We start from the raw sequence: 25,854 nt of genomic DNA, 5'->3' as shown, positions 1-25,854 counted from the left end.
GCTGTCTGATGGGACGGGCTTTCCTCCCTGTAGACAGTCTAGTTCATCGGGGAACGAGTCTCTCTGGGCTCGTTGCAGTAGAAGCAGTTCTGCTTCCTCGTAGTCAGCTGCTGACATATCAGCGGGGGACTTAATCTCTGGGTGGTGCCGCAGGAATGTCCGTTGCTGCGCACTCTCTATGGTAATGCAATCGTCTATGTTGGGGTCTGCGGAGACAACAGTGCTCAATCCACAGAACATGGGTTTCTTATTCTCAGCCTCCTCGTCACTTGCTTCCCTCGGGGTGGGCGTGGGCCAATCTCCTTCCGGGAGCTTGAGGAATGCTGGTCCGTCACTGTAGATGTTATGACGGGTTAAGTCATCTAGGGACATTCCCCGGGTGATGACGTCAGCTGGGTTGTGTTTTGTATCAACATAGCGCCAGTTTGCTTCTCCGGTTAACTCTCCGGTTAACTCTTGAATCTCAGTGACTCTGACTCCCACGAAGACTTTGTATTTGCATGAATCCGATTTGATCCAGGTGAGTACTGTCGTGGAATCTGACCACAGGATTGTTCTATGCACCGGAATGGTGAGCTCACGTTGGATGAGCGTGGCTAGATGCGCTCCTGCGAGGGCTGCGCAGAGCTCTAGACGTGGGATAGACTGTTGCTTGCGTGGGGCTATTCTCGAGCGGGCGAGGATGAATGCTGTGTAGATCTCTCCCCCCTCTTCTTGGGCCCGCAAGTAGGCTACTGATCCGTAGGCGACCTCGGAGGCGTCACTGAAGACGTGTAAATCCATTTTACATGTCTCTGGCCTCACCGTGGGTGGGAAGTAGCTTCGGCGTATATTAACGCCTGGGAGTGAGTGGAGTTCCATCTCCCACTCTCTCCAGGTGGATGCAAGGTGTGCGGGAATGGGGTCGTCCCAGCCCTGGTCCTTGTCCCACAATGCTCGTACAATCATCTTTGCCCTGGTGGTGTACGGTAGTATACATCCTAACGGGTCATATTGTCGGGCGAGTGTTCTGTACACACTCCGTCTGGTGGTCGGTATTGCCGTCGACCTTCCCTGCTCCGTGGTCAGGGGTTTGTGTCTATAGTGGAGCGAATCTGTTTTGAAGCGCCACACTAGTCCTAGTGTCATCTCTTGGGCTTCTCCTGGGATTGTGGCCATCCAGGTCTCGCTGCTCGCTGCCTTGTCCTCGGAGGAGAGGCTGCGCAGTACGTGCGGATCGCTGCTGGCCCACTGCCTGAGATCAAAGCCGCCTTTGATCAGAGAGGCGCGGAGTTTAAGTAGGAGAGCCTCGGCTTCTTCCTGGGTCGAAACGCTTTGTAGACAGTTATCTACGTAGAAGCTGTTCTTCACACTGTGTCGGACCTCTTCGTCCGCTGCTGGGTCCTCTGCGACATGTCTCTGTAGTGCAAATGTAGCACAGCATGGGCTGCATGTAGTTCCGAAAGGGAGGACTTCCCATTGGTAGATGGCTGGGTGCTCATCTCCTGGCCTCTCTCTCCATAGGAACCGCAACAGGGGCTTGTCCTCCTCTACTAATCTCACCTGCAGGAACATCCCTTTGATATCCCCGCCACCTTGTCCTGGCGGAAGCGGAGTAGTACGCCTAGTAGGGAGGGGCCGAGTGTAGGACCGGGCAATAGCTCTTTATTCAGATTTTGGGATCCGATCTGGTAGCTGCAGTTAAACACGATGCGGTCTTTGCCGTTGTGATGAACCTTGTGGTGGGGCACGTACCACGATTCAGTCGTCTGGTCGGCCTCTTTAATGTCAATCTTTGTGACGTGTCCCGCTGTGATGAGCTTCTCAATCTCAGCGCGGTATACACTTTCTTGGGCGGGGTCCTTGGCTAAGCGCCGCTCTGTGTTTAGTAGATACCGCTCTGTGGCGTCTTTCTTTGCGTGAAAGGTAGGCATCCCTTCCCGCCGCAGGAGTGGCGTGGCGTATCTCAACACGCCGCTGACTGGGACTCTCTTTGTTCCCGTCTCGAGGAGGTTAATGGCGTAGATGTCGTCTTTAGAGCGAATGTCTTTCTTTTCGTTCTTAAAGGGCATTTGTTCTAAGGTCCATAGCCTCTCTACATGCTGCAGGAGTGCGGTGTCTCCCTCTGTGACTCGGGAGTGGAGACAGCTAGTGGCTGTGGTTCGGTTGAGAGATTTGGCGAGTGGGCCTTGGAGAGTCCATCCTAGGCGGGTCTCGACTGCTGCAGGACAGCCTCTGGGTCCGGTATGAACCCGGTCTATCGGGACAATGAGGTCTGCATGGTCGGAGCCTATCAACAGTGTCGGGGTAGCACCGTCTATGAGTGGGATCGGTAGCTTGCGTAGATGTACATATTTCTCCATCAGCTTGGCTACGGGGTATGTGTACCGCGAGAGTCCTATTTCTTGGCTGGTGAAAGCGTCTGTAATCCTGTACCGTCGCTCGGGCTGGCCGCTTGCTGCGATAGAGAATGAGACATTCTCGCCCTTTATCGTTTTCAAATCTCTTCTTATTGTCCGAATTGTCATTTGGTTTTCGCTCCCCCGCAGCCCTAGCTGGGCCGCAGCGGACGCGAGCAGAAGGGTCTTCTCTGACCCGTCATCAAGGACGGCGTAAGTGTCCATGACTTTATTCTGGTAGCTCAATGTCACACGGACTACCTTTAAGAGCACTCTGGCTCCGCTGCTGCTGGCGGGGTCGATGTACATGACGCTTGCTTTGCTGCTTGATGGTGCGGGTGGAGGCCGCCGTCTGTTACTGTCGTGGAGTATGTCCAGATGGGCTCCATCGCACCGACTGCACTTTTTCTTTAAGCGGCATTCGGCTGCCATGTGTGATCGCGCACAGCGAAAACAGCGTCTGTTGGACTTTATCCATTGACTCGCTTCCTCCGCATTCATCTTGGGGAATGAGTCACATTGTGACAGCCAGTGTTCTTTCTCACAGTAGGGGCACACTATCTTCCACTTCTCCTTTCTTGAGGGGGTACTGTGGCTCCTACTGCTTGGCACTGACTCCGATTGGTGCATGACAGTCACCGATCTTCTTCCATCATTTAGTCTCCTGGTTCCTTCTCTGGAGCCAGGGGTGCTCCGTCCGAATGTATCTAGCCGTAAGCTGCTGACTTCTCTCGCCAGGAAGTCGGCTAGATCGAGGAGGTTCGGTTCGGGGCCATTAGGGTCTCGGTGGTCTCTCTGCCGCCTAAAGCGCTCCTGTCGGGCGGGCGGTAGCTTCTCCAAGATCCTCTCTACATTTGAGTTGGCGTATAGTTCATGCCTACCCTTTTCCCTCTGCGCTCCCAGCATCCCTACCAGGGACTGCACTCTGATGGACAGGTCGTCCAGTGCTCGATTGTCTGTTGCTGGGGGTAGGCGGTCGATGTGCCTGATCTCCTGGATCACGTAATCCCATATACGTCCATATCTCTGGTCCAATGCTACCAGCGCTGCGGTGTATGGGGTCGTGGAGGTGGCGTAGGCGAGCGCTATGTTGTGCGCGCGGGGTACCTTTAAATGCTTCAGTAGTATCGCGTATTTATGGCGTTCATCAATGACATCCACCAACATTGTCTCCAGACACATGCGGAGCTCCGTATACTGGGCCCGGTTCTCCTGGGTGAAGTCTGGTACCATAGGTGTGCCAATGTATGACACGGATTGTTGATACATCGGCGAGCGTTGGGGGAGAGGCCTCCTAGGCGAGTCTCCTCCTGCTCCTTGGCGTGGGCTGGTACCGGCTGTGTACCATGGCCCGCTGGTCCAGGTGCTGTTCCTCGGTGCGGGTCGTGCGTCGTGCTCACCCGTGAATAGCGTCGGGGGTCTGTAGCGCAGCTCCGCGGGGGTATAGCCTGGGCTGTACTGGACCTCCTGGTCCGGTAGAGTACTGTGCTGTCGTCGGGCGTGGTTCTCCTCCTCTTCCTCTTCGTCTTCCGTTAGGTCATCCAGGGCTTGTAGTCTCTGATTTAGCCTCTCCGCAGTGTATGCTGCTCCTTCACGGTGGCTGGGTCTCGCTTGGACCGGTTGGGGAAGGGGGTCTGCGGGGGGTATAGACCTCGTCTGTTGGTCAAGTTCAGGGTCGCTTACTCGGCTAGGGGATGCCGCCCTGGAGTGATGTCTAGACGAGTTCCTGGAGCCTCTGGTGGAGGGAGGGGGTGTTGTCCTTCTGATCAGCTGTTCTATTAGTTGCGCTTGTGCTCTGTCGCGCTCGGCTTCGCGCTTGGTGAGATCCGATTCTCTCTGGGCACCGGTGGCGGCGCGCCGGGCGTCGGCCCGGTCTCTTGCCATATTCTCTTCCATCTGAATGCGTCTTATTTCCAGGCGTATGTGCTCTTCTTCGCTCCGTTGCTGTATCTGCAATCGATCGCGTTCACCCTGGAGTCTATCGCGTTCAGTAGAGGCTTTCAGGCTGACGAGGAATGCCTGCTGTAGTGTCTTCTCTGCCTCGCTGGGAGAAGACGGTTGTATAGGGGAGCCGTCCCTTGGGGTACTCCGTGCGGAGTCTTGGAGCTCTATCTCCACGGTGCTCTCCTCATCTTCTTCCATGCCGAGTTCTCTCTCGGTAGTGTTGTCTTCCTCCCGGGACTCGTCGGGACTACTTCTTCGGTATTGGCGGGGTGTAAAGTCATGTCTGGTTCCCCCTGGTCCCCACCGTGAGCTGGGTCAGTTACGTTAGAACCCATAGGGGCCTCTATGGTCGGGGTAGCCTGGTCGTTAGGGTTAGACATAATTTTACTTTCTAGTTTTACCGCGTTTACTGTTGGTAGAAGACTAGGTTGTTGACTGACAGCGTAAGCCTCTAGGTACTGAGGGAGCTGTCGTTTGCGCCGCGGGCGTTGTTGGTTAGGAGGATCGTTTCGTGGAGTGTTCATCATAGGCCATTTTAATATTAATAACACTATATTAATATTACACTGATTACCCTCCGGCTCGAAGGACCAATTGTAACTGAGGGGTACAATTCCCTGACTGTATTGTTAGATATGATACTTACTACCACTACCTCTTGTACTTTAGACTCTGGCCACCCAGTACTAGGTATAAATAATTATGATAAACACTCCCACCTGATGAAACGGATCCAACACAAATGTACCAAGTCGAAAGTCTGCGTTTAATAATAATACATAGCAAAAGGTATGTACAACGATCACTTAATTACATTTATGATTTGAAATAGTATGCACTTTTATGGCAAATGAGTATTCGTAGGTAGATCAATATCGAATGTCCAATCTCTGATTGCGCAGGAAGCAAATATACAACCTGGAATATTTAGGGAACAATAGCAATGATATTTGAATGATTATATAGCTGGATACACTAGGGGAAGGTTCCGACTGCTTGTAGGACAGCTGGAGGGGGGGGGGGGTAGAGTCTGGCTGTATCCCGTCTGGCCGAGGGTATCCTGGGAGAGCCCACAGTCGTGCGACCCGGTGCCCAGCGATCCTCGATCCACAGATTAAAGCAGTTGGACTCTCTGTGGCCGGCGTCCTCCGGTCCACGATGGAGAGACGTGAGGCGACCTCGTCGTGTAGAGCGTCTTCTCACCTGTCGTCCTCTCCGGGGGGGGTATTTCCAACACACCGCAGTGTTGGCCTTTATCCATAGAATAATCAAAGTACTCAAAGCATAATCCAAGCCGGGGAAGGCTAGCCGTCGTCGGTAGAATAATCCAATATACAGGTCCACTCGCTCTTTGGCCTGGAGCTCCTCGGGTGCAGCTTCACGTGGGGTCAACCACCCTGGATAAGCGTCCAGCTGATGCCCGAAACGATGGGGGTGCTGATTACTATAGAACTCTTACCGCACGAGGCACTACATATGAATAGACTATTATTAGCTTAATAGAATACGTCCAACTCGACGATATAGTGCCAAATATGACTATTCAAATATTAATATACACGATGTCTCAATGCCGATACTGGGCCGAATTGGCCTTACTGCCCACACGTGGTTCGCGGGGAGGCTTTTGCGTCTGTCACTCTGTTGGAGGGTAATGAACTGGACTAAAAGAAAGCTCTACTTTAATAGCGCAGTATATATACGCACTATGAACAAATAGTACCATTAGTGGTGCGGTAGACATATTCCTACGCGGAACTAGGACTTGTCCATACATGTTGAGCGGTACGATTGAACCTGGTCTGAGGGGTATGGCGACCTGGCACCAAGGTCTCGTCCAATGGTAGAATGGAGACTATTATGGGATGTTCAGTAGACTAGAAGGGATATTCAATGCATATTGTACAAGGAATATACAAGGGATATCAGGGGATATACAAATACAATTAAATATATATAAATAAATATATATATTCGGTTTAATCTGATCCTTCAGAACACCAGTAGTGCACTAAGCACGGTCCCGAGCAGGTAAGCAATAAACACAAGGCGTTGTTCCAAAAATAGTAAATTATATTTATTATACAGGGTAGGGATTGAAACCTCCACTGATATTTGAATATGTAACAAAGGGAAAAAACAACCCACAAACAATTAACAAACAGGGAGAAGGGTAATGGGAGAACACACAAGGTAAGGATAATACAAGTAAACTAACTAAGCGCCCACAGGCACTAACCAACCAGCCAGAGGTTGGTACTGGGAAACCCCCAGCAAAAGGTACCAAAGGTACAAGTCCACACTCAGTGGAACTAGGCCTAAAGCCAACAAGAGAATACTCACAATAGTTGAGAAGTGGCGCAGAGGCCAACAATATCTACATATATATACTTAGTACTTAATCCACACGAAGCAGTAGATAAGCACAGTATCGTTCCACAACAGTGGCAAACAAATGGCAACCCCACTCCACTCTGGTTACTGGCAATTGACAGAATGAGGCGCCCCGATGTGTGTCATCTCCCACTCTGTTATCCACCCATCTCCACTGCCTGTCTGAGAGTGCACCAATCAGGTGCAACCAATCCAATCAGGGAGATGGGTGGCATCTGCGAAACAGAAACAGGAGATTAGGAGATGACACAACATCACACATAGAAAACAACACATTAAATATACTAACCTGATGTTACATGGTGTTAAAATATATGGCAATAATGATAATGAACAACCCACGTACGTGACACATGTGTATATTGAAAATGTCTTGTTTACACTGGTTAAGTACTTGACTTTCTATTTTATACTTATTATACTTTTTATAATTATCTTTTTTTTACCTAGCACACTCTCAGGAGCAAAACAGAAAGAAGCATTTCATACAAAAGTATCCTGTATTTCTGTATGGCAACTAATAAAGAAACTTAAACTTGAACTTGAATGTTGTTATACAAAGTATATCCAGGAATCTCTGGTGGGCGGGCTTGATTCATCCCTCGTCTTCTCCCGTGGGGCCGGGGCTCTTCTCTGTTCGGAAGAAGGATGGAACCTTGAGACCGTGTATTAATTACCGGGGTCTTAATAACATCACGGTGAAGAACAAATACCTGCTGCCCCTCATCTTACACAGTCATGGTATCCATAAACTTCAATCGGTTTGGATCCTTTGAATGAAATGAAAATGTAAACAAACACTGGCGTCACGTTAGAAAGTAGCACTGGTGACGTGAAATCACTGAGCCCCGAGAGGAGTGGTTCGGCAAAAAATAGTTCCATTGAGTTGCTTAGAAATGTCGAATTAAATAATTTTTTATTTCTCCACGTGGTAAATACACAGGTCACAACATGTTTACAGGAACGTTTTGGAGTTGTATTTGGAGTGTATTTCGTGACTGTAGGGAACTTCAGGCTAAAGGTCTGACCCACTTCCAGTGATGAAGCTAAGCTACGCTAACGGTGCGGGCGTTCCCTAAGCCTAATGCATACAGAGAGACAAAAAAGGTATGTATCTTCTTGTCTAACTCCAGGGAAGATGTTAAATAAGTTAATTTCCCAAAATGTTGGAGTTTTCCTTTAAAGCTGAAAAGTGCAACCTACGCTAATATGTCTCTACCACTATGCACTCAAGACTGTAGCACCCAAGTTCAACACTGTTTGATGAACAATGTTACTTCGCTGAAAGTGTTGTACCCTTCCTGTACAGAACTTGTAAGTCGCTTTGGATGAAAGCGTTCAGCTAAATGACTAAATGCTAATGTAAATGTAGTGACTGTAAAACCACACACACCAACACCCAAACCTGTAGGAATAGACAGACATCAGAGTGGATGTGTACTGTCATGTTGTGCGGTATTGTGCATTGAAGGAAGAGTAAAGTCCAGTTATCAAGTTACCTCATCCTGTCTCCCTGAATTCATATTGATTCTCTGTGGTTAATACGACATCCATACCATTGCATTGGTCCTCATACCACTAGCGCAAAGAGAAATGATTGCACGAACCACAACATGCATAGTAGCACGCATTGAAGAACCACAATGGAAAACCGCTGACACAAGAAACACCGTCCTGCAGGCAAACCGAAAGGGCAGGTCCGTGAAATGCCTCATTAGGCGTTTGATGCGAGCGGTGACAGAATATACACACAGGAGAACACTATCAGGTGTACACTCAGACACTAAAGACCATTTATACGCGTCACAAGGCTTTAGAAATACCGAAAAGCACTTTGAAGTGAAGACAAGCGCCTATTTCTATGAGCCATAGGGCAAACACTTAGGAAGATAAGGCATGGCGAACACTGGCGAGGGTTTTCAACGCACAGGCTTCTCATCTGTCAGGAAACGTGTCCTAATATGGTCATTAAGGAAGGATGGTTTTACTTCTCACATCACATTATTAACCACGTTCTGCTGACATTATCTTCTATTCACTCGATATGTTGTTATGTACGACACCATAGTTATGTACATATACAGTAAGTGTTAATTTGCCTTTGACACAGAATGGTAGAGTATACGTGTGCATAGGGCTGTCTTGGACTATAGGAATTCCTAGTGCACTACCGGTAATAGTCATAGAATTGTTTTGACTACAATTTAATTGATGATTTAATTGACATACGGGAAATGTTAGTTGCCATATCCAGCATTGCAACAAAAAAGTATAAATGAAATGACTAATCAACTAAGAAAATCCTGGTTGACTAGACTAAACTGACCGATTAATTAAGACCAAACCGACTGATTAATTAAGACCAAACTGAAAACGGACAGATTCATTAATACCAAACTGAAAACTGACCGATTAATTAAGACCAAACTGAAAACTGACCGATTAATTAAGACCAACTGAAAACTGACGATTAATTAAGACCAAACTGACCGATTAATTAAAACCAAACTGACTGATTAATTTAGAACAAACTGACCGATTAATTAAGAACAAACTGAACTGATGAATGGACTAATGACAAAGAGGGGCCAGCCGGACCAGAGTGTGTTGACTAACCACATGAAAAATAGTGTTGTTCAAGTATCATGAACAGTGCTGACTTCATGGCGACAGTGGCTCAGGAGGAGATAATCAGAAGGTTCCCAGTTCAATTCCGGCTCCTTCTGGCAGTGCGTGGAAATGTCCTTGAGCAAGAAGCTTAACCCCCACCTGCTCCCGCCGTCGGTGTGTGAATGTGAGTCATAAATTGTAAAGCGCTTTGGATAAAAGCACTATATAAATGCAGTCCATACAGGAAACACAAGATGCTTTTATAAAGATTACAATATGTCATGTTTTGGGGACTTCCACTGGTATAGAAATGAGATGAAGGGCGGCTGGGTGGCGCAGCGGACATTGTGCTCATCACCAACGCAAGATACACCGGTATCGAATCCGGCTGTCAGCATTGCCTCCGGCTTTGGCCGGCCGTCATACTGACTCAATTGGCAGAGTTAGCGGGAGGGAAGTCGATGGATGGTAGTCGATGGATGGTAGTCTGATCGCTGTGAACAGCGACTCCTACAGGTCGGTTGGGGCGCCTGCACAGCAAAGACAGGAAATTGGCAGGGGCAGTGTGAGCCTCCCACACGTTACTCCTCGCCAAATGAGAGTCCGCGCTGGCAGGTGAAAAAATAGATCCACCATCAGCAAAAAAAAAGTTATCTTTAAAAATGTTCAATTGCTATTGCATGCACTTATCTGTGTTTCATTATGCATATGAGTGCATGCTTACCAACTGTTTCGCCTGTTTTATTGCAACACTACTATCACATCTAAGAAGGGAGATCCCCCCTTGAACGTCCCTTCTAAGGTTTCTCTCCTACACATTGCCTGTGGTGCATTTTTTTCCTATTGCTAGTTTTTTTTTTTTTTTTTAGTTTTTGTTTCTGATTTCTCTGATTTTCTCCCCGTCCCAATTAGTCGCTGTGCCAATTCCCCCCCCTCCCCTACCTGGCTGCTGTATGCATGTTCTCCTACGAGTCGGTACAAGGGCGTCCCGACTCGGGGCGGGGCTAGGGGGTGGCTACTTGGGCTCGAGCCCCGAATGTTTTCTGAAAAGCCCTGAATCTATTTAAATTTTTTTTTTCTTTTTTTTTTTGACAATTCATCATTGTTACATGAAAATATGTTTGCACCAGATTTAGCAGAAGCTAATTTCCATCTGTGGTCTATCCAGCTGCTAACTGTATTTGAGTGAGTTAAGTCTTGGTGTCATGGTAGACTCAGACCTAAGCTTTAAATCACAATCAACAAGTTGACAAAAACGTAATTCTTCCACCTTAGAAACATAGCTAAAGTACGGCCATTTATAAATCAAAAGGACGCTGAAAACCAGATCCATGCCTTTATCTCAAGCCAACTCGACTACTGTAATGCACTCCTTACCGGCCTCCTGAAAAAATACGATGATAACTATTTTATTGCAATGCACTATTGCATTATTTTATTCTATTTTACTAACTATTTTATTGCACTGCACTATTTTACTTTGTATCAGTGAATCATAGACGCCTGGCCATAAGAGCATTCGGAGCATCTCTGCTCTCCCACTATTGAACTTGGGGGAGCAAAGGTATGCTCTTGCTCCACCACTTTTTGATCATATGAAAAATATGATATACCCCCCCCCCCCCAATATATAAATCTAACCATAACTACGTTATGGTTAACTGAGTTTTATAGTGAAAAGAGCAGCTTTATTGGTCAAGATTGAAGGCTCTATATTGCAGGAAATTGCACGTACAGGTTAATTAAATTCAAAAAAAATCTGCCACCCCTTGCCTGCAAATAATAAAAGAAAAAAATTGAAAAAAAAATAATAATAAAAGAAAATAAAATAAAAAAAGGGGGGGCACCTATCTGGGCTAAGCCCCGGATCTCCTATAATCCTAAATCCGCCCCTGGTCCCGAGTTGATCGCACGCTTCCTCCGAGACGTGCACCGACAGCCAGTGACGTCTTTTCACTTGGCAGCGAGGACTCTCATTGGTGAAGTGTAACGCGTGGGAGGGCACACTATCTCCACCAAGTCCTGCCCCGCTTAGCAAGCGCCGAGACCTGACCTGTAGACGCCAGATTCCCACCCACCAGCTTACCCACCCCCTAATACTGCCAATTGTATTAGTGTGAACGGCCAGCCAAGCTGGTGGCAACGCAGAGAGCTGGGCTCGAACCCAGCATCTCCTGCATTGGTGACGAGCGCAATCTCCTACGCCACCTGACCGCCCTATTGCTAGGTTTTAGTGAGTTTTTCCTTACCTTTTTGCGTTGGGTATGTCTGGGAGTGTTGCATTTATTTAAAATCGTTTGGACTTTATGGTGTTTTTGTTTTGTTCTTGATTTATGTGATGTTTCTTCTTGACTTGTTTAAAGAAGACGTGTCCAGCCCATGGGGACATTAACGTGTGTTGTCGGGCCTTACAAATACATTTAATTTGATTTGATTTGACAAAATCCCCCCCGAAACGAAGCCAATAATCTTGCCATGTCTGGCTTTGAGAAGATGCATTTCTGCAAATTTTGTATCAGCAAGAAAACATGTGGAGAGGAGACATCCCTTTTGTCCCGTTACACAAGAGCATGGGTTTCATGAATAAAGCTTGACTTTTGAATGAAGTAGGCATTATGCAATAGTACATTTAGGCCTGTCTTTCAAACCCCCTTGGCTGCATGAAGATTGACTGTTTCCCAACAACGCTGTCAAACTCTCGGTTTGATGACTTTGAAACCTTCATCATGTTCCAGACTCTCTGGTATAATTATCCTCGGGCGAAGAAAGCATTGAATTCTGCGCCAGCTTTCTATAGATTTGACTCTTTCCAATTGTAAACAGTTAAAAAGTAATATAATAATTGTAAACAGTTAAAAAGTTATATAATAATTATTATTATTATATTAAATTCGATTAGATTAGATTAGATTAGTTTCAAATGTATTGTCACCGTACAGCATAAGTACAATACAGAAGTTGGCATCTAACAAGAGTGCAAATGTAACAGTAAAGTGCATTACGCTGCTGTCGGGACAAAACCTCATAACTCCATTTTTTTTAATATTTTTTTTTTATATAAATCAACTCTGTAGATCATCCTCCATATGAGTGTGTGGGTTTTACAAAGTTTAAACAATGGGAAAGCATTAAACCGATCATCTGTCTAAACCTCCTAACTCTATTCACCCTCAAATCTGTGTTCGTTTTTTTCATCTGCTGAAAAGTTGGGTTTTTGGAGTTATGAGGTTTTGTCCCAACAGCAGCGATTAACAATATACAATGTACAAGTATATTGTACCAAAAGAAATTCAAGGCCTATGGCTAAATCAAACATGTTAATCAGTTCATTGTGTATTTTATTATTGCTTTTACTATTATCATGTTGGACTGTGTTGTAAATATTGTGTTTTACTTTTAATGCTTCTATTTTAGGTGTATGGTTTTATAACATCTTGCCAAAAGGACTACAGTTGTGAAATTAGCCTGCTGGCTAAAACTAGAACATTTACAGTAATGTTGATTAATTACTGTCCTTTTTAAATAAACTGAAACTGAAGTGATTACGATGGAATATATATATATATATTTATATATATGAGTACTACTGAGTAAATATGCTAATGTAATGTATGTTACAGTATTATTATGTACAGTGATACAGGTATAAATTCACTGCGGTATAGCCATATACTGGTCAGTGGTATAACTAGAAAGAATAAGTAAGGAATATATACAGATATAGATATAGTATATACAGGTATGTATACAGGTATGTACATAGGAATATATGTAGGTATATTCAAATAGATGTGGATAAATATATATACAATATATGAGGTGTTATTGTACATACAGTATTATATGGGTAGACTATAGTTTGAGGTACAGTGGGTAGTTATGATTGCAGTGTAAGCAGTGCACTGTCTATGTAACAGGACCATCCACTGGAGAAAATAAGCACACACAAAAAAAACATAAATGATCTGATGGATCTGATGCTAATATTACTTAGTGACATGTTTTTGGAGAATAATATTTGCAGGGTATTTCAGTCACTAAGCCCTCACTCAGAGACTACCATTCACTTCGCTCTCCACAATATCAACTCAGAAACATGAATCATTATATGCAGGAATACTATAGGAATTCTACTATAGAAATATTATGGTGAATCGCTATACACAGGAATACTATAGAAAACAGAAATACTATTTCTGTGGTAAATCTCTATAGTGTGTACGGGGGGAAAACGCAGGAATACTATAGGTTTTACAGTAGTTAATTTTCGTACGGTGAGCCCTCAATTACTTGAATGAATACAACTCACCTCCTATGGAACCAATGTATTAGGGACTATTATCAGAGGAAGAATAGCAGGAGAGGAATGTGCCGATTTCGCAAAAGAAAGCATTATTCTCCACTTGCACAATGTGGGGGCGTCATATCCGGTTACGGCTTTAGCCCCGTAGACTTCTTCCGGTCCCATCACAATACATTGAGTTTAGAAACTTTTCCCCCTCAATTAAACAACTTTATCGTCACTTTTTTTCTAAGGTTTTTGGGCTGTATTTCATGTAAAGGTTTACGGTTAGCGTTAGCCAGATTAGCATTTAGCTCCGCCTAAATCCAATACATTAATCTGTTAGATATGGGGCATGAAATGAGACATATAACTCCATTAGTATCAACGTGGCATCTGTTAGACCCACGTTTGATATTCTGGAAAGAAAAAAGTGACAATAAAGTTGTTTATTTGACGGGAGAAAAGTTGCTGAACTCAATGTATATTGTGAGGGGACCGGCAGAAGTCTACGGGGCTAAAGCCGTAAACCGGATAGGATATGACGCCCCCACATTGTGCAATTATGGCCTGTTTTATGGTGTGCTTTAAACAAATGGCTCCATATGACAATCAAGGACCTGAAAAACCAAACCCCATCAAAGTTGGATCTACGTCATGAAGTAAAAAAAACAGAAAACACCGGTGCAAAGGTGGGTAGAAATATGAACCTCCCCCATGCTGCCTTTATAAGCCTCACCTGCACACAGTGCCTCACCTGCACACACACGGTCTCACCTGCACACACACGTCACACACAAGGAAAGACCTGCAGAGACGTTGTACTATCCTGGAGAATCAGAGGTGAGTACAAATAAAATACATTATTAGAATGTTCTATTTTTGCAGGCGATAATAAATACATGACATTGTCGTATAGTAATGTTACAGCCATGTCAAATGTTTTTTTTTTTTTTTTACAGCATTTTGTCTGTATGTGTTTTTTTTCTCTGTAAGATTTTGAAATGGAGTTTCCTTGTTTTGTTTTATTAGGATCCTCATTAGCTGTCAAGTGAATGACCACTGTGGTCCTCGGTGACTTCAGGAAAAGCTATAAAATAACATGAGGGAATAGAATGTAATTGAGTTGACTCTTTTGTCAAAGAACATTGAGAATCACAAAAAGGGGAGAAAGTGACCAACTGTCCAAAGAAGGAGGATTACCTTTTACCAAGCTACAAAAATAATCTGAATCTGAAAAAGAGAGCTCTAAAACACAAACAAAGGATGTGTCTTCAGGTGCACAAAGCAAACCTCCCTTACGAGACTATTTGCAAGACATTCGTCCCAAATGTTCAAAGTTCGAAAGTTGACGGGGGATAGTGTGGGAGTGTGTGTGGGAAGATAAGCTATAAGCTTCCGTTGATAAGGTTTATGGGCCGGTGCAAACATCTCCATGCTCTCCGTTTGCACTCTTTTGCAGAGCTACCATGCGGTTCGGTGTGCTGTTCTTCTCGCTCATCCTGACGTGTCTCTGTCTCACGGTGGCACAAGGTAAGGGGCTGTAAAATCAACCACAGGTTGACTATCTCCTGACCTAGGCAACAAGCGGGGAAGAACTGCAGGTAAAAAAAAACGTTCAATGAGGTCCAGGTCAATGCCAAGGAACATATCGCCACACCCTGTAAAACAAATTAGCATTTGCTGGCATTCGACAGCATTCTTCTGATTATGGGTTTCTGTTTCTTTTCGAGACACAGATTTGATTTGAAGAACAAATTGCTCAAAGACTTTTCATTGTGTTCACCCGCCGTTTAACTCCCGAACGTGATCATTTCTATTGGTCGTCGTGGTCGTGACACTGTGAATACTGTGAATATATATTTCAGTTAGTTAGATAGTAAATTATATTGACCTATTTGTTTACACTGCTTGTGTTGTTTTTACTATACCTGTACCCCCCCCCCCCCCCCCCCCTCCACATGCTGCTATGATGCCTGAATTTCCCCAAGGGGATCAATAAAGGAACATCTTATCTTATCTGATCATTTCTATTGGTCGTTGTCGTGGACACCACCGTGATCATTTCTATTGGTCGTGGTCGTGGACACCACCGTGATCATTTCTATTGGTCGTTGTCGTGGACACCACCGTGATCATTTCTATTGGTCGTGGTCGTGGACACCACCGTGATCATTTCTATTGGTCGTGGTCGTGGACACCACCGTGATCATTTCTATTGGTCGTGGTCGTGGACACCACCGTGATCATTTCTATTGGTCTATGGTCGTGGACACCACCGTGATCATTTCTATTGGTCTATGGTCGTGGACAGGGGTGTAGCTCCAGATTCTGGGCCCCATGAAAGAATGTATTTGTAGGCCCCCAGTGAATGAGAGCGCGCGTAAGCGCGCGAGCGGATTTTTTTTGGGCCATTTTTTATTGATGAAAACGCATAATATGGTTTTCACCTATACATTCGGATCAGCAGTTCAGCACCTGCACTGTTGGTGGGTGAGCCTAGTAAAGGATGTCGCATTGCGTTCATCTTCAATGAATGGACCAATGCAATAGTCTACCAAAGCCCCCCCTCTCTCTCTATATATCTCACACACACACACACACACACACACACACACACACACACACACACACACACACACACACACACACACACACACACACACACACACACACACACACACACACTTCAGAAACAAACATAGTATCAATGAGAGCATCAATAATACACCTGAGTGATGTCTAGTAAAAAAAAAAAAAAAAATTTGGGGGCCCCCCCCAGTGCTGGGCCCTTGGAATCATCCTAAACTACCCCCCCCCCCCCAGCTACGCCCCTGGTCGTGGACACCACCGCTGCAACTCTGCGTGATCTCTGCTCCTGCAGGTTCCTATGAGGACTGCTGTCTGAAGTACGTTGCAGGAGTGGGGAGAGGGGCGAGGAAGATGGTGGTGAATTACAGGCGGCAAGAGACGGACGGAGCCTGCAACATCCCCGCTGTTGTGTGAGTGTATACAGGTGCTATTGGAAACTCCATTAGATTAGATCTATTGTCATTATACAGCACAAGTACCGTACAATGAAAAGAAGTTTGGCATCCAACCTAGACTAGACTAGATTCAATTAGATTAGACTAGACTAGACTAGATTAGATTAGATTAGATTAGATTAGATTAGATTAGATTAGATTAGATTAGATTAGATTAGATTAGATTAGATTAGATTAGATTAGATTAGACTAGACTAGACTAGACTAGACTAGACTAGACTAGATTACATTACATTAAATTACATTAGATCCACTTCATTTTGCACAGTACAGTACAAATGAAAAGAAAGCATCCAACCAGAGTGCAAATGTAACAGTAAAGTGCAATAGTAATATACAATGTACAGGTGATTAAACTGGTTATAAAATATATAAAAGAGTACTACTGAGTAATAGTGCTAATCAAATGTATGTACAGAGTTGTTGAATTAATATGTACAGTGATACAGACATCACTGTATAAAGACACTATGGTAGTAAATCATACTGGCCAGCTGTGTAACTAGTAAGAGTAGGTAAGGGGTATGTACAGATATAGATATAGTACAGATGTGTAAAAAAGATTATATGCAGGTATGTACAGACAGAGATGCCTGGAGATCACTTGTTGATGGCCTATGCCCCAGAAGGGGTAGCAGGCGTAAGTAATGTACAGACAGATGTGGATATATATATATATATATATATATATACACAGTAAGAATAAATATATATGTGGTATATACAGCATTATTGTACATGCTATCATACAGCGTTATATGGGTTATATGCAGGTGTATAAGTAGGTACTATATAAAACCATAAAACCACATTTTTTGTTTGTTTGTCCCCTTCAGGTTCACATTGAAGAAGGGGCGCCTGTTCTGTGCTGACCCCCGAGAGAAGTGGGTCAAAGACTTGATGCAGAAGATCGACAGGAAGAAATCCAGAAAGGTGATTCTTACGGAAAATATCATTTCTACCCTGAATACTTTCCTGCAATCGAGGGGTGAATTGTGAGGTTTGATGAACACATGTGTCTGTTCCACAGCCCCGGCGTAGTCACAAAGGGCCAAGGAGAGGCTGAGGGAAGCTGTCCGCCCTGAGGGATCCATTTACTCCTCCACCCACTGCCAAGTCTCACTGTAAATCAACAAGAGGGTTTTATGGTGCCTTGCTAGTTGGCACTTGAGAAGTTTGATCCACTTCTCCCAGCATTGCTTTTGCTTTCACTTGGACAAAGCTATTTTCTCTGGGGCACCAGTGCCGGTGTGATGCATACTGTCTGGTGTGATGCATACTGTCTGGTGTGATGCATACTGTCTGGTGTGATGCATACTGTCTGGTGTGATACATACTGTCTGGTGTGATGCATACTGTCTGGTGTGATGCATACTGTCTGGTGTGATACATACTGTCTGGTGTGATGCATACTGTCTGGTGTGATACATACTGTCTGGTGTGATGCATACTGTCTGGTGTGATGCATACTGTCTGGTGTGATGCATACTGTCTGGTGTGATGCATACTGTCTGGTGTGATACATACTGTCTGGTGTGATGCATACTGTCTGGTGTGATGCATACTGTCTGGTGTGATGCATACGGTCTGGTGTGATGCATACTGTCTGGTGTGATACATACTGTCTGGTACTGGTGGTGATGCATACTGTCTGGTGTGATACATACTGTCTGGTGTGATACATACTGTCTGGTACTGGTGTGATGCATACTGTCTGGTGTGATACATACTGTCTGGTATGATACATACTGTCTGGTGTGATGCATACGGTCTGGTGTGATGCATACTGTCTGGTGTGATGCATACGGTCTGGTGTGATGCATACTGTCTGGTGTGATACATACTGTCTGGTGTGATGCATACTGTCTGGTGTGATGCATACTGTCTGGTGTGATGCATACTGTCTGGTGTGATGCATACTGTCTGGTGTGATGCATACTGTCTGGTGTGATGCATACTGTCTGGTGTGATACATACTGTCTGGTGTGATACATACTGTCTGGTGTGGTGCATACTGTCTGGTGTGATACATACTGTCTGGTGTGGTGTGATGCATACTGTCTGGTGTGATGCATACTGTCTGGTGTGATGCATACTGTCTGGTGTGATACATACTGTCTGGTGTGATGCATACTGTCTGGTGTGATGCATACTGTCTGGTGTGATACTGTCTGGTGTGATACATACTGTCTGGTGTGATGCATACTGTCTGGTGTGATGCATACTGTCTGGTGTGATGCATACTGTCTGGTGTGATGCATACTGTCTGGTGTGATGCATACTGTCTGGTGTGATACATACTGTCTGGTGTGATACATACTGTCTGGTGTGATACATACTGTCTGGTGTGATACATACTGTCTGGTGTGATACATACTGTCTGGTGTGATGCATACTAGCTGGTGTGATACATACTGTCTGGTGTGATGCATACTGTCTGGTGTGATGCATACTGTCTGGTGTGATGCATACTAGCTGGTGTGATACATACTGTCTGGTGTGATGCATACTGTCTGGTGCAGCCTAGGCTACAACAACTGAGATAACCTGAAGATGCTCTCACCAAATGTGTAGGTGCTTCAAGCCTGCTTCAGCAGCCCCATCTTGCTTCAAATAATATAAATAAAGTATGTATCAACCACAGGAAAAGGGTACATAATGTACAGTATGTTACGTTATGTTATAGCCATGCTTACCAACTGTTAGTCTGCAACACTACTATCACAGACATCTAAGAAGGGAGATGCCCCCCTTGAATGGCCCTTCTAAGGTTTCTCTCCTCCACACTACCTGTGGAGAATTTTCCCCTATTGTTAGGTTTTAGTGAGTTTTTCCTTACCTTCGCGTGGGGTATGTCTGGGAGTGCTTGCATTCTTTCATTTATTTGCATTTATCTTAAATTCTTTGGACCTTATGGTGCTCTTGTTCTGTTGTTGACTTATTGTTATGTTTTCTTCTTGACTTGTTTAAAGAAGACCTGTACGGCCCATGGGGACATTAACGTGTGTTGTCGGGCCTTATAAATAAATCTGATTTGATTTGATTTTTGATTTGATAAGTCATATAATTACATATTGTATACGTAATATATTTACGTTTCGTATCGGTGAAAGTCCAAAAAGAAAACACACAATCAGGAGTCAAACTAACAGTACTTAGGTAGGGGGTGAGTGTCCTTTCCACTAGGCCAAGCCACCCATCCTGATTGAAACACGGAAATAGTATGATGATGGTTACTTATGTATGTATGTATGTATGTATGTATGTATGTATGTATGTATGTATGTATGTATGTATGTATGTATGTATGTATGTATGTATGTATGTATGTATGTATGTATGTATGTATGTATGTATGTATGTATGTATGTATGTATGTATGTATGTATGTATGTATGCATGTATGTATGTATGTATGTATGTACAGTATGTATGTATGTATGTATGTATGTATGTATGTATGTATGTATGTATGTATGTATGTATGTATGTATGTATGTATGTATGTATGTATGTATGTATGTATGTATGTATGTATGTATGTATGTATGTATGTATGTATGTATGTATGTATGTATGTATGTATGTATGTATGTATGTATGTATGTATATATAACATAACGTAACGTAACGTACATTGGGGCACCCGAGTGGGGCACCACATACTGTGCTGCGTCGCAACACGGCCGTCCCGGGTTCGACTCCCGGACCCGGCGACCTTTGCCGAATGTCTTCCCCATTCTTCCTCTCTCTCTGTCTACCGGGCTGCCCGGTAACTGAGTCATTGGACTGTGTCACTCTAATTTATTTCACAAGGCGCCAAGATAATATACCGGATTAATACAAAGAAAAACACTTTCATAGGCACACATTTTCAAATGTGAATTATTTTCTCAAGAGATACCCGGAGAAATAACATTCAGACCCTTGACTTCAAATTCCATTTAGTTTGTATATTGAAGATGTTGTTATTTAGCTTGTGTATAGGTTGTCGACTCATTTCAAATGTGTTTTTCCACTGATAAATTATGATAAACCTATAACCTTTCCCTTTGTGTTAACGTTCTCATATCTTGTTTATTGTCCATATCTTTGTTTTCTCACTCTGAATCTGAATCTGAATTACCACAATGGTTTTATACTTTTTACCAAACAACGGTCCCTTATTCAGGGACCATTTTGTCCTCATTTTAAGAGTTCAGGAGGACAACATCGTGTTTTACTGGACAACAAATATACGTCACGTTTGAAGTGCATTCACAGCGCCCATTTTTAAAGGGATCTGTGAAACAAAAAGACGTGGTGATCAGATCTGACCTGATATCCAGCGTGAAGTGAGTGTATATAATGTGGAAATTCTCGCATCGTAAGATTGCAAATACAAGCCATTTTATTAAAAGACAAAACTGTGGCCGTCGAGGTGCTGTACTGTATTTGGACAGCTTCCACCATTTTGCTTTACGCACACTATACCATACAATGTTATGAATTTTAACCATCAAACTAGACGAGACACATCTCTGATGAAGGGGAGTACCTCAGGGTCGCATCGTATAAACCAATTTGCATTTGCTGGCATTCGACAGCATTCGTCTAATTATGGGTTTCTGTTTCTTTTCGAGACAGATTTAATTTGAAGAACAAATTGCTCAAAGAGTTATCACTGTGTTCACTCGCCGTTTAACTCCTGAATGTGATCGCACGATCTCAGTGGTCGTAAGATTGCAAATAACTCCTTTTCGAACATGTAAATTGAGTTATGTTTTACTTTTGTTTATTTATTTATTTATTTATCTTTTCATTTAATTTCTTGAGATCAATGATTTGTTTTGATTTGATATTGTTTGTATTTATTTACATGTTCAAAATAAAGATTTCAAATACAATTTAAAAAATCCACCAAGGGGGGAAACCCTCCCTCCTTGCCATACCTTGGCTTTTACTGAAATTACGCCACTGTCTCCACAGCTATAATACAGAACACAGCCCTGCAAACATAGTGAAACACCGCGGAAACAACTATTTTAAGCTGGCCATCTAGCGGTAGAGATGGGGACTAAGCGTGGCGCTGAAAGTGTTAAGAGGGTACCTCAATGATTTTTTAAATGTATTCCTGCTGGGCAGTTTTATATGTATCTTTTATGAATTATTAAATAAATTCAATTAAATTCAATCATACAGAGTTATATGGGTTATTATAATGCAGGTGTATAAATAGGTATATAGAAAGGATTATATGCAGGTATATTCAGACAGATATGGAAATATATATGTGATAAATACAAGTATACTGTGTATATATACAGTGTATACAGCATATTGTGTTATATGGGTAGACAATAGTTTGTGGTAGGTAGTTATGTGTAAGGCAGGGGGCGATAAGATCTGACTGTGTCTGACCTAGCCGTCTACAGAGATTGATAACTTCCACATATTGGTGCCTTGGCCTATAGACACTAATAGTAATTTCCCTAAAATGAAAATTACAACAAGCTGCTCGGAAATTAACTTAAGTACAGTACTTGAGTAAAACTACTTAGTTACTTTCGACCACTGGCATATCCCACATCAATATGTCTGACGAAGGGAAGTGCCTCAGGGTCCAGAACTATAGGCTATCTGTGTCTGTAAGAATGTAAGGCAATATAGGCTGCTGATTTACAACCTGCACTTCAGCAGTATCTGATCACAGAATTTTCTCACAGTCGCACAGGTTCCTTCACAGGGTGCAACGTCGTGTATAAATGACTGCCTTTTCCATCTTTGTGGGCGCCTATGCTCTCATTGCCTACACTCAAGGTTCTGTTACCCATGCTGTACGAACTTTGAACTGCCTTACACATAACTACCTACCACAAACTATTGTCTACCCATATAACACAATATGCTGTATACACTGTATATATACACAGTATACTTGTATTTATCACATATATATTTCCATATCTGTCTGAATATACCTGCATATAATCCTTTCTATATACCTATTTATACACCTGCATTATAATAACCCATATAACTCTGTATGATTGAATTTAATTGAATTTATTTAATAATTCATAAAAGATACATATAAAACTGCCCAGCAGGAATACATTTAAAAAATCATTGAGGTACCCTCTTAACACTTTCAGCGCCACGCTTAGTCCCCATCTCTACCGCTAGATGGCCAGCTTAAAATAGTTGTTTCCGCGGTGTTTCACTATGTTTGCAGGGCTGTGTTCTGTATTATAGCTGTGGAGACAGTGGCGTAATTTCAGTAAAAGCCAAGGTATGGCAAGGAGGGAGGGTTTCCCCCCTTGGTGGATTTTTTTGTCAAATCAGTTGTGCAATAGTAACTTTTGGTGAGTTGTTTCTATACAATTCACTTATATGCAGGGATGTGCACAGGACTTTAGAGGGGCAGGTGCTCAAAGGCTGAAAAGGGCACCACAGTTGTGTGTATATATTAACCGAGCGCGCGCAAGCGCGATTTTTAAGGGCCCTTTTCGAGCGGGGGCCCCCTTTTTATGCTTTTTGGGGGGTTATGGTGATAAAATATTGAATATTGAACTATAATAATCAGTGCAGGAGCTCACTTATCCTTGAAAGACACTTTTATCACTGACTTAAAAGGCTCATACATCTCCATAAATGTTCAGGGGGGAGGGAATAAGTGCTTACCCTACAGACCCCAAGAAGTGCTGTATATTCTGTATTGTTTAATATAAATGCATTTTTTATTCCAATCCCGATTTGTATTTGAGATTCCCAAATCCCATCGGACTTGACTTCTTCGTGTCCCTCAATGAGTGAAATACCAGCATTCAACAGCGGTTTCTATCATCATCATCATCACCACCCACGCTATGCATAAAATATATAGGTCCGCAGAGAGGCACGCTGAGGAGGCCGTGCAAACTGCAATGGAATATGGGGCATCTCTCTCTCTTTACCTAATATTTTGATTCTATCCTGACATTTTTCAGTTGGAAGGGCAGTCTATAGCTTAACGATAAAAAAAAAAAAAAAAAAAAAAAAAAAAGAAAAAAGGGCACTTTTTTGATGAGGCTCAAAAAGGCAGGTGCTCAGGCACCCCTTAGCCTCTATGTGTGCACGTGCCTGCTTATATGACATTTAGGTATGACACAGGACTACAAAGCATTTAGTATATAAATGTGTCAACAGACTAAAGCAGGGAACCACAATATTTTGCATACAAATTATGCTGAGCAGAATGTAATATCATAACTAATGGGTTACTGAATGCTGAACTGCACTGTTACAATCACTAAGCCATTGTAAGACCTTACCCTGTATCACTTGTCTCTGCTGCCCTTTGACTAAAAAACGTCCGTATGTCCATTTCCCCCCTTATTTTTTTGCGGCATATTTGAGTTAGTCACCTACTGTATAGTGCAAGTCACCTAGATAGTAAAAGTGAGATAATTGACTATATCAAAACATGATAGGGCTGTACCGAATAGTTCGAACCTTGTTCATAATGTTGACATTCTAAATCAACATTCGGATTTTTTATAAAAAAAAGATTTAAATAAAAAAAAGATTTATAAATATTAATTTGCCACGGTATGGCGCGTGCCATACCAAAACGACACCCTGTGTGGAGACAATGATGTGGCTCATTTGACAGACACTACTTGTAGTGCAACATGGATTTTTTTTGTTTCTACACACTGTAGTTTGTAGTTTATTATTACACACTAAACATCGCGCATTTCCATGATAATCCAGTCTTTTTTCATAGATCGCGAGATAAAACGTGTTATGTGCCATAAGCCCGACTCGTTCTGGTTGATTCCCTGAACCTCCAAATACTCCCAAATCAAAGGTATATAACATGTACATATGTATCTTCATCATCAAGGGGGGGGGGGGGGGGGTCATTTTAACTCAGTACTGTGATCGTGTTTGCCAAGCATGTTTTACGTCCGGTGAAACACAGAACTGTGATCATTAGAACACATTTCAGGTTCGGTAAAATAGACATAGAATATACCTTACCTTAGCCAGAAGGTATTCCAAAAATTATTATTCCAAGTGATCGCATCGCCATTGCGATTACCAGTATATATGTCTATAAACGTTTTGATGGTAAAATACGCTTAGGCAACGGAATTTTGAGGCGATCAATGTGAATCTCTGTTCAAGCAGGAGGAGGAGCCCCTAACAAAAAAAAAGAAAAAAGGAAGATGTGTATCCACGCCAATGCAATTCCAGTTCAGACACAGATGATACTGCCACCTGGTGATATTCGATCGGCATTGCAATTCCAACTTATACAAACGACCCAGGGACGGCTAGAATGACCCGGATGATGATTTAGAACAGGGATCAGGGGAAAAAGATCAAAAGATCTGAAAACGTAATATTACGTGTTTGGCGCTCAACCGCTGGCAAACAAACACGTAACTAATATTACGTGTTTGGTGCAGAAAGTGTTAACTGGCGCCCAGAAAAGTGGCCATTTTTAAACTTGAACATTAGGACTGCATCCTTTTTTTGAAAAGCGTATCTTTATACTTTATACATGCATAAGCCTGGTCTCGTTTGAAAGATAACATTCTGAAGTTTCTGATACAATAAAGAAAGATCACTTTTAGTGCTAATGAAATAGAGTAACATAGGTCGTCTGAACTTGAGTTATGAGCTTATGTAGTACATGTCCAAATTTCATAAAAATCCATTCAGAAATGAGTGATTAGGAGCGATTTTGATAAACTGTGAAAAAGAAAAAAAGCTTTCCAGTAAACCATTTCCTCATTGACTTCAATGCATTCTGCGTATTTTTTTTTTCTTCTGTTTTCGCTTGTGACTTTTCACCTAGATCCCTGATTTGCATTGGAAAGCCACACTCATTGGCTACAAACCTGTCCAATAATTTTCGAGATCGTCAAATGATTGACGGAGCTAGAGCCCCGGGAGTCGTGGGTGGTAATCGAAGGAAAAAAATCTCTGCCGTGTACTTTAGCGCATGCCTCACATATCGGCATGTAACTCGAGAACCGTTGAACGAATTTTGTCACCTGAAAGGGCAAACGACAGGCAACAAATAGTGCTTTAATTCTATATATATTCTCTTAAATAAAATGCAGACCCGAGCCGCTAGAGGTCGGCAAAGTGGCGCGTCGCGCCGGTGGGCAAATCGTCCTCTAGAGGGCCCGGGGCAAGTGGTAAACACAATAAAACCAAAAGGCTT

The 25,854-nt window shown here is 43.3% G+C and overlaps 1 protein-coding gene across 1 annotated transcript; it reads left to right on the top strand.

The window, feature by feature from the left end:
* The first annotated feature begins 14,374 nt into the window (after positions 1-14,374).
* ccl25a (chemokine (C-C motif) ligand 25a) lies at positions 14,375-18,051 on the top strand. The gene is made up of 5 exons (XM_084327361.1): positions 14,375-14,451; positions 15,071-15,141; positions 16,493-16,610; positions 17,492-17,588; positions 17,686-18,051. Exons 2-5 carry the CDS (start codon positions 15,078-15,080, stop codon positions 17,719-17,721), a joined length of 315 nt encoding a protein of 104 aa, XP_084183487.1. The 5' UTR covers positions 14,375-14,451; positions 15,071-15,077; the 3' UTR covers positions 17,722-18,051.
* Positions 18,052-25,854: the final 7,803 nt, after the last annotated feature.

Source organism: Notolepis coatsorum (assembly GCF_963971535.1).
Source record: "Notolepis coatsorum genome assembly, chromosome: 13".
Taxonomy (NCBI): Eukaryota; Metazoa; Chordata; class Actinopteri; order Aulopiformes; family Paralepididae; genus Notolepis; species Notolepis coatsorum.
Note: the sequence above shows the minus strand (reverse complement) of the source record. Positions and strands in the feature narration are given on the sequence as shown.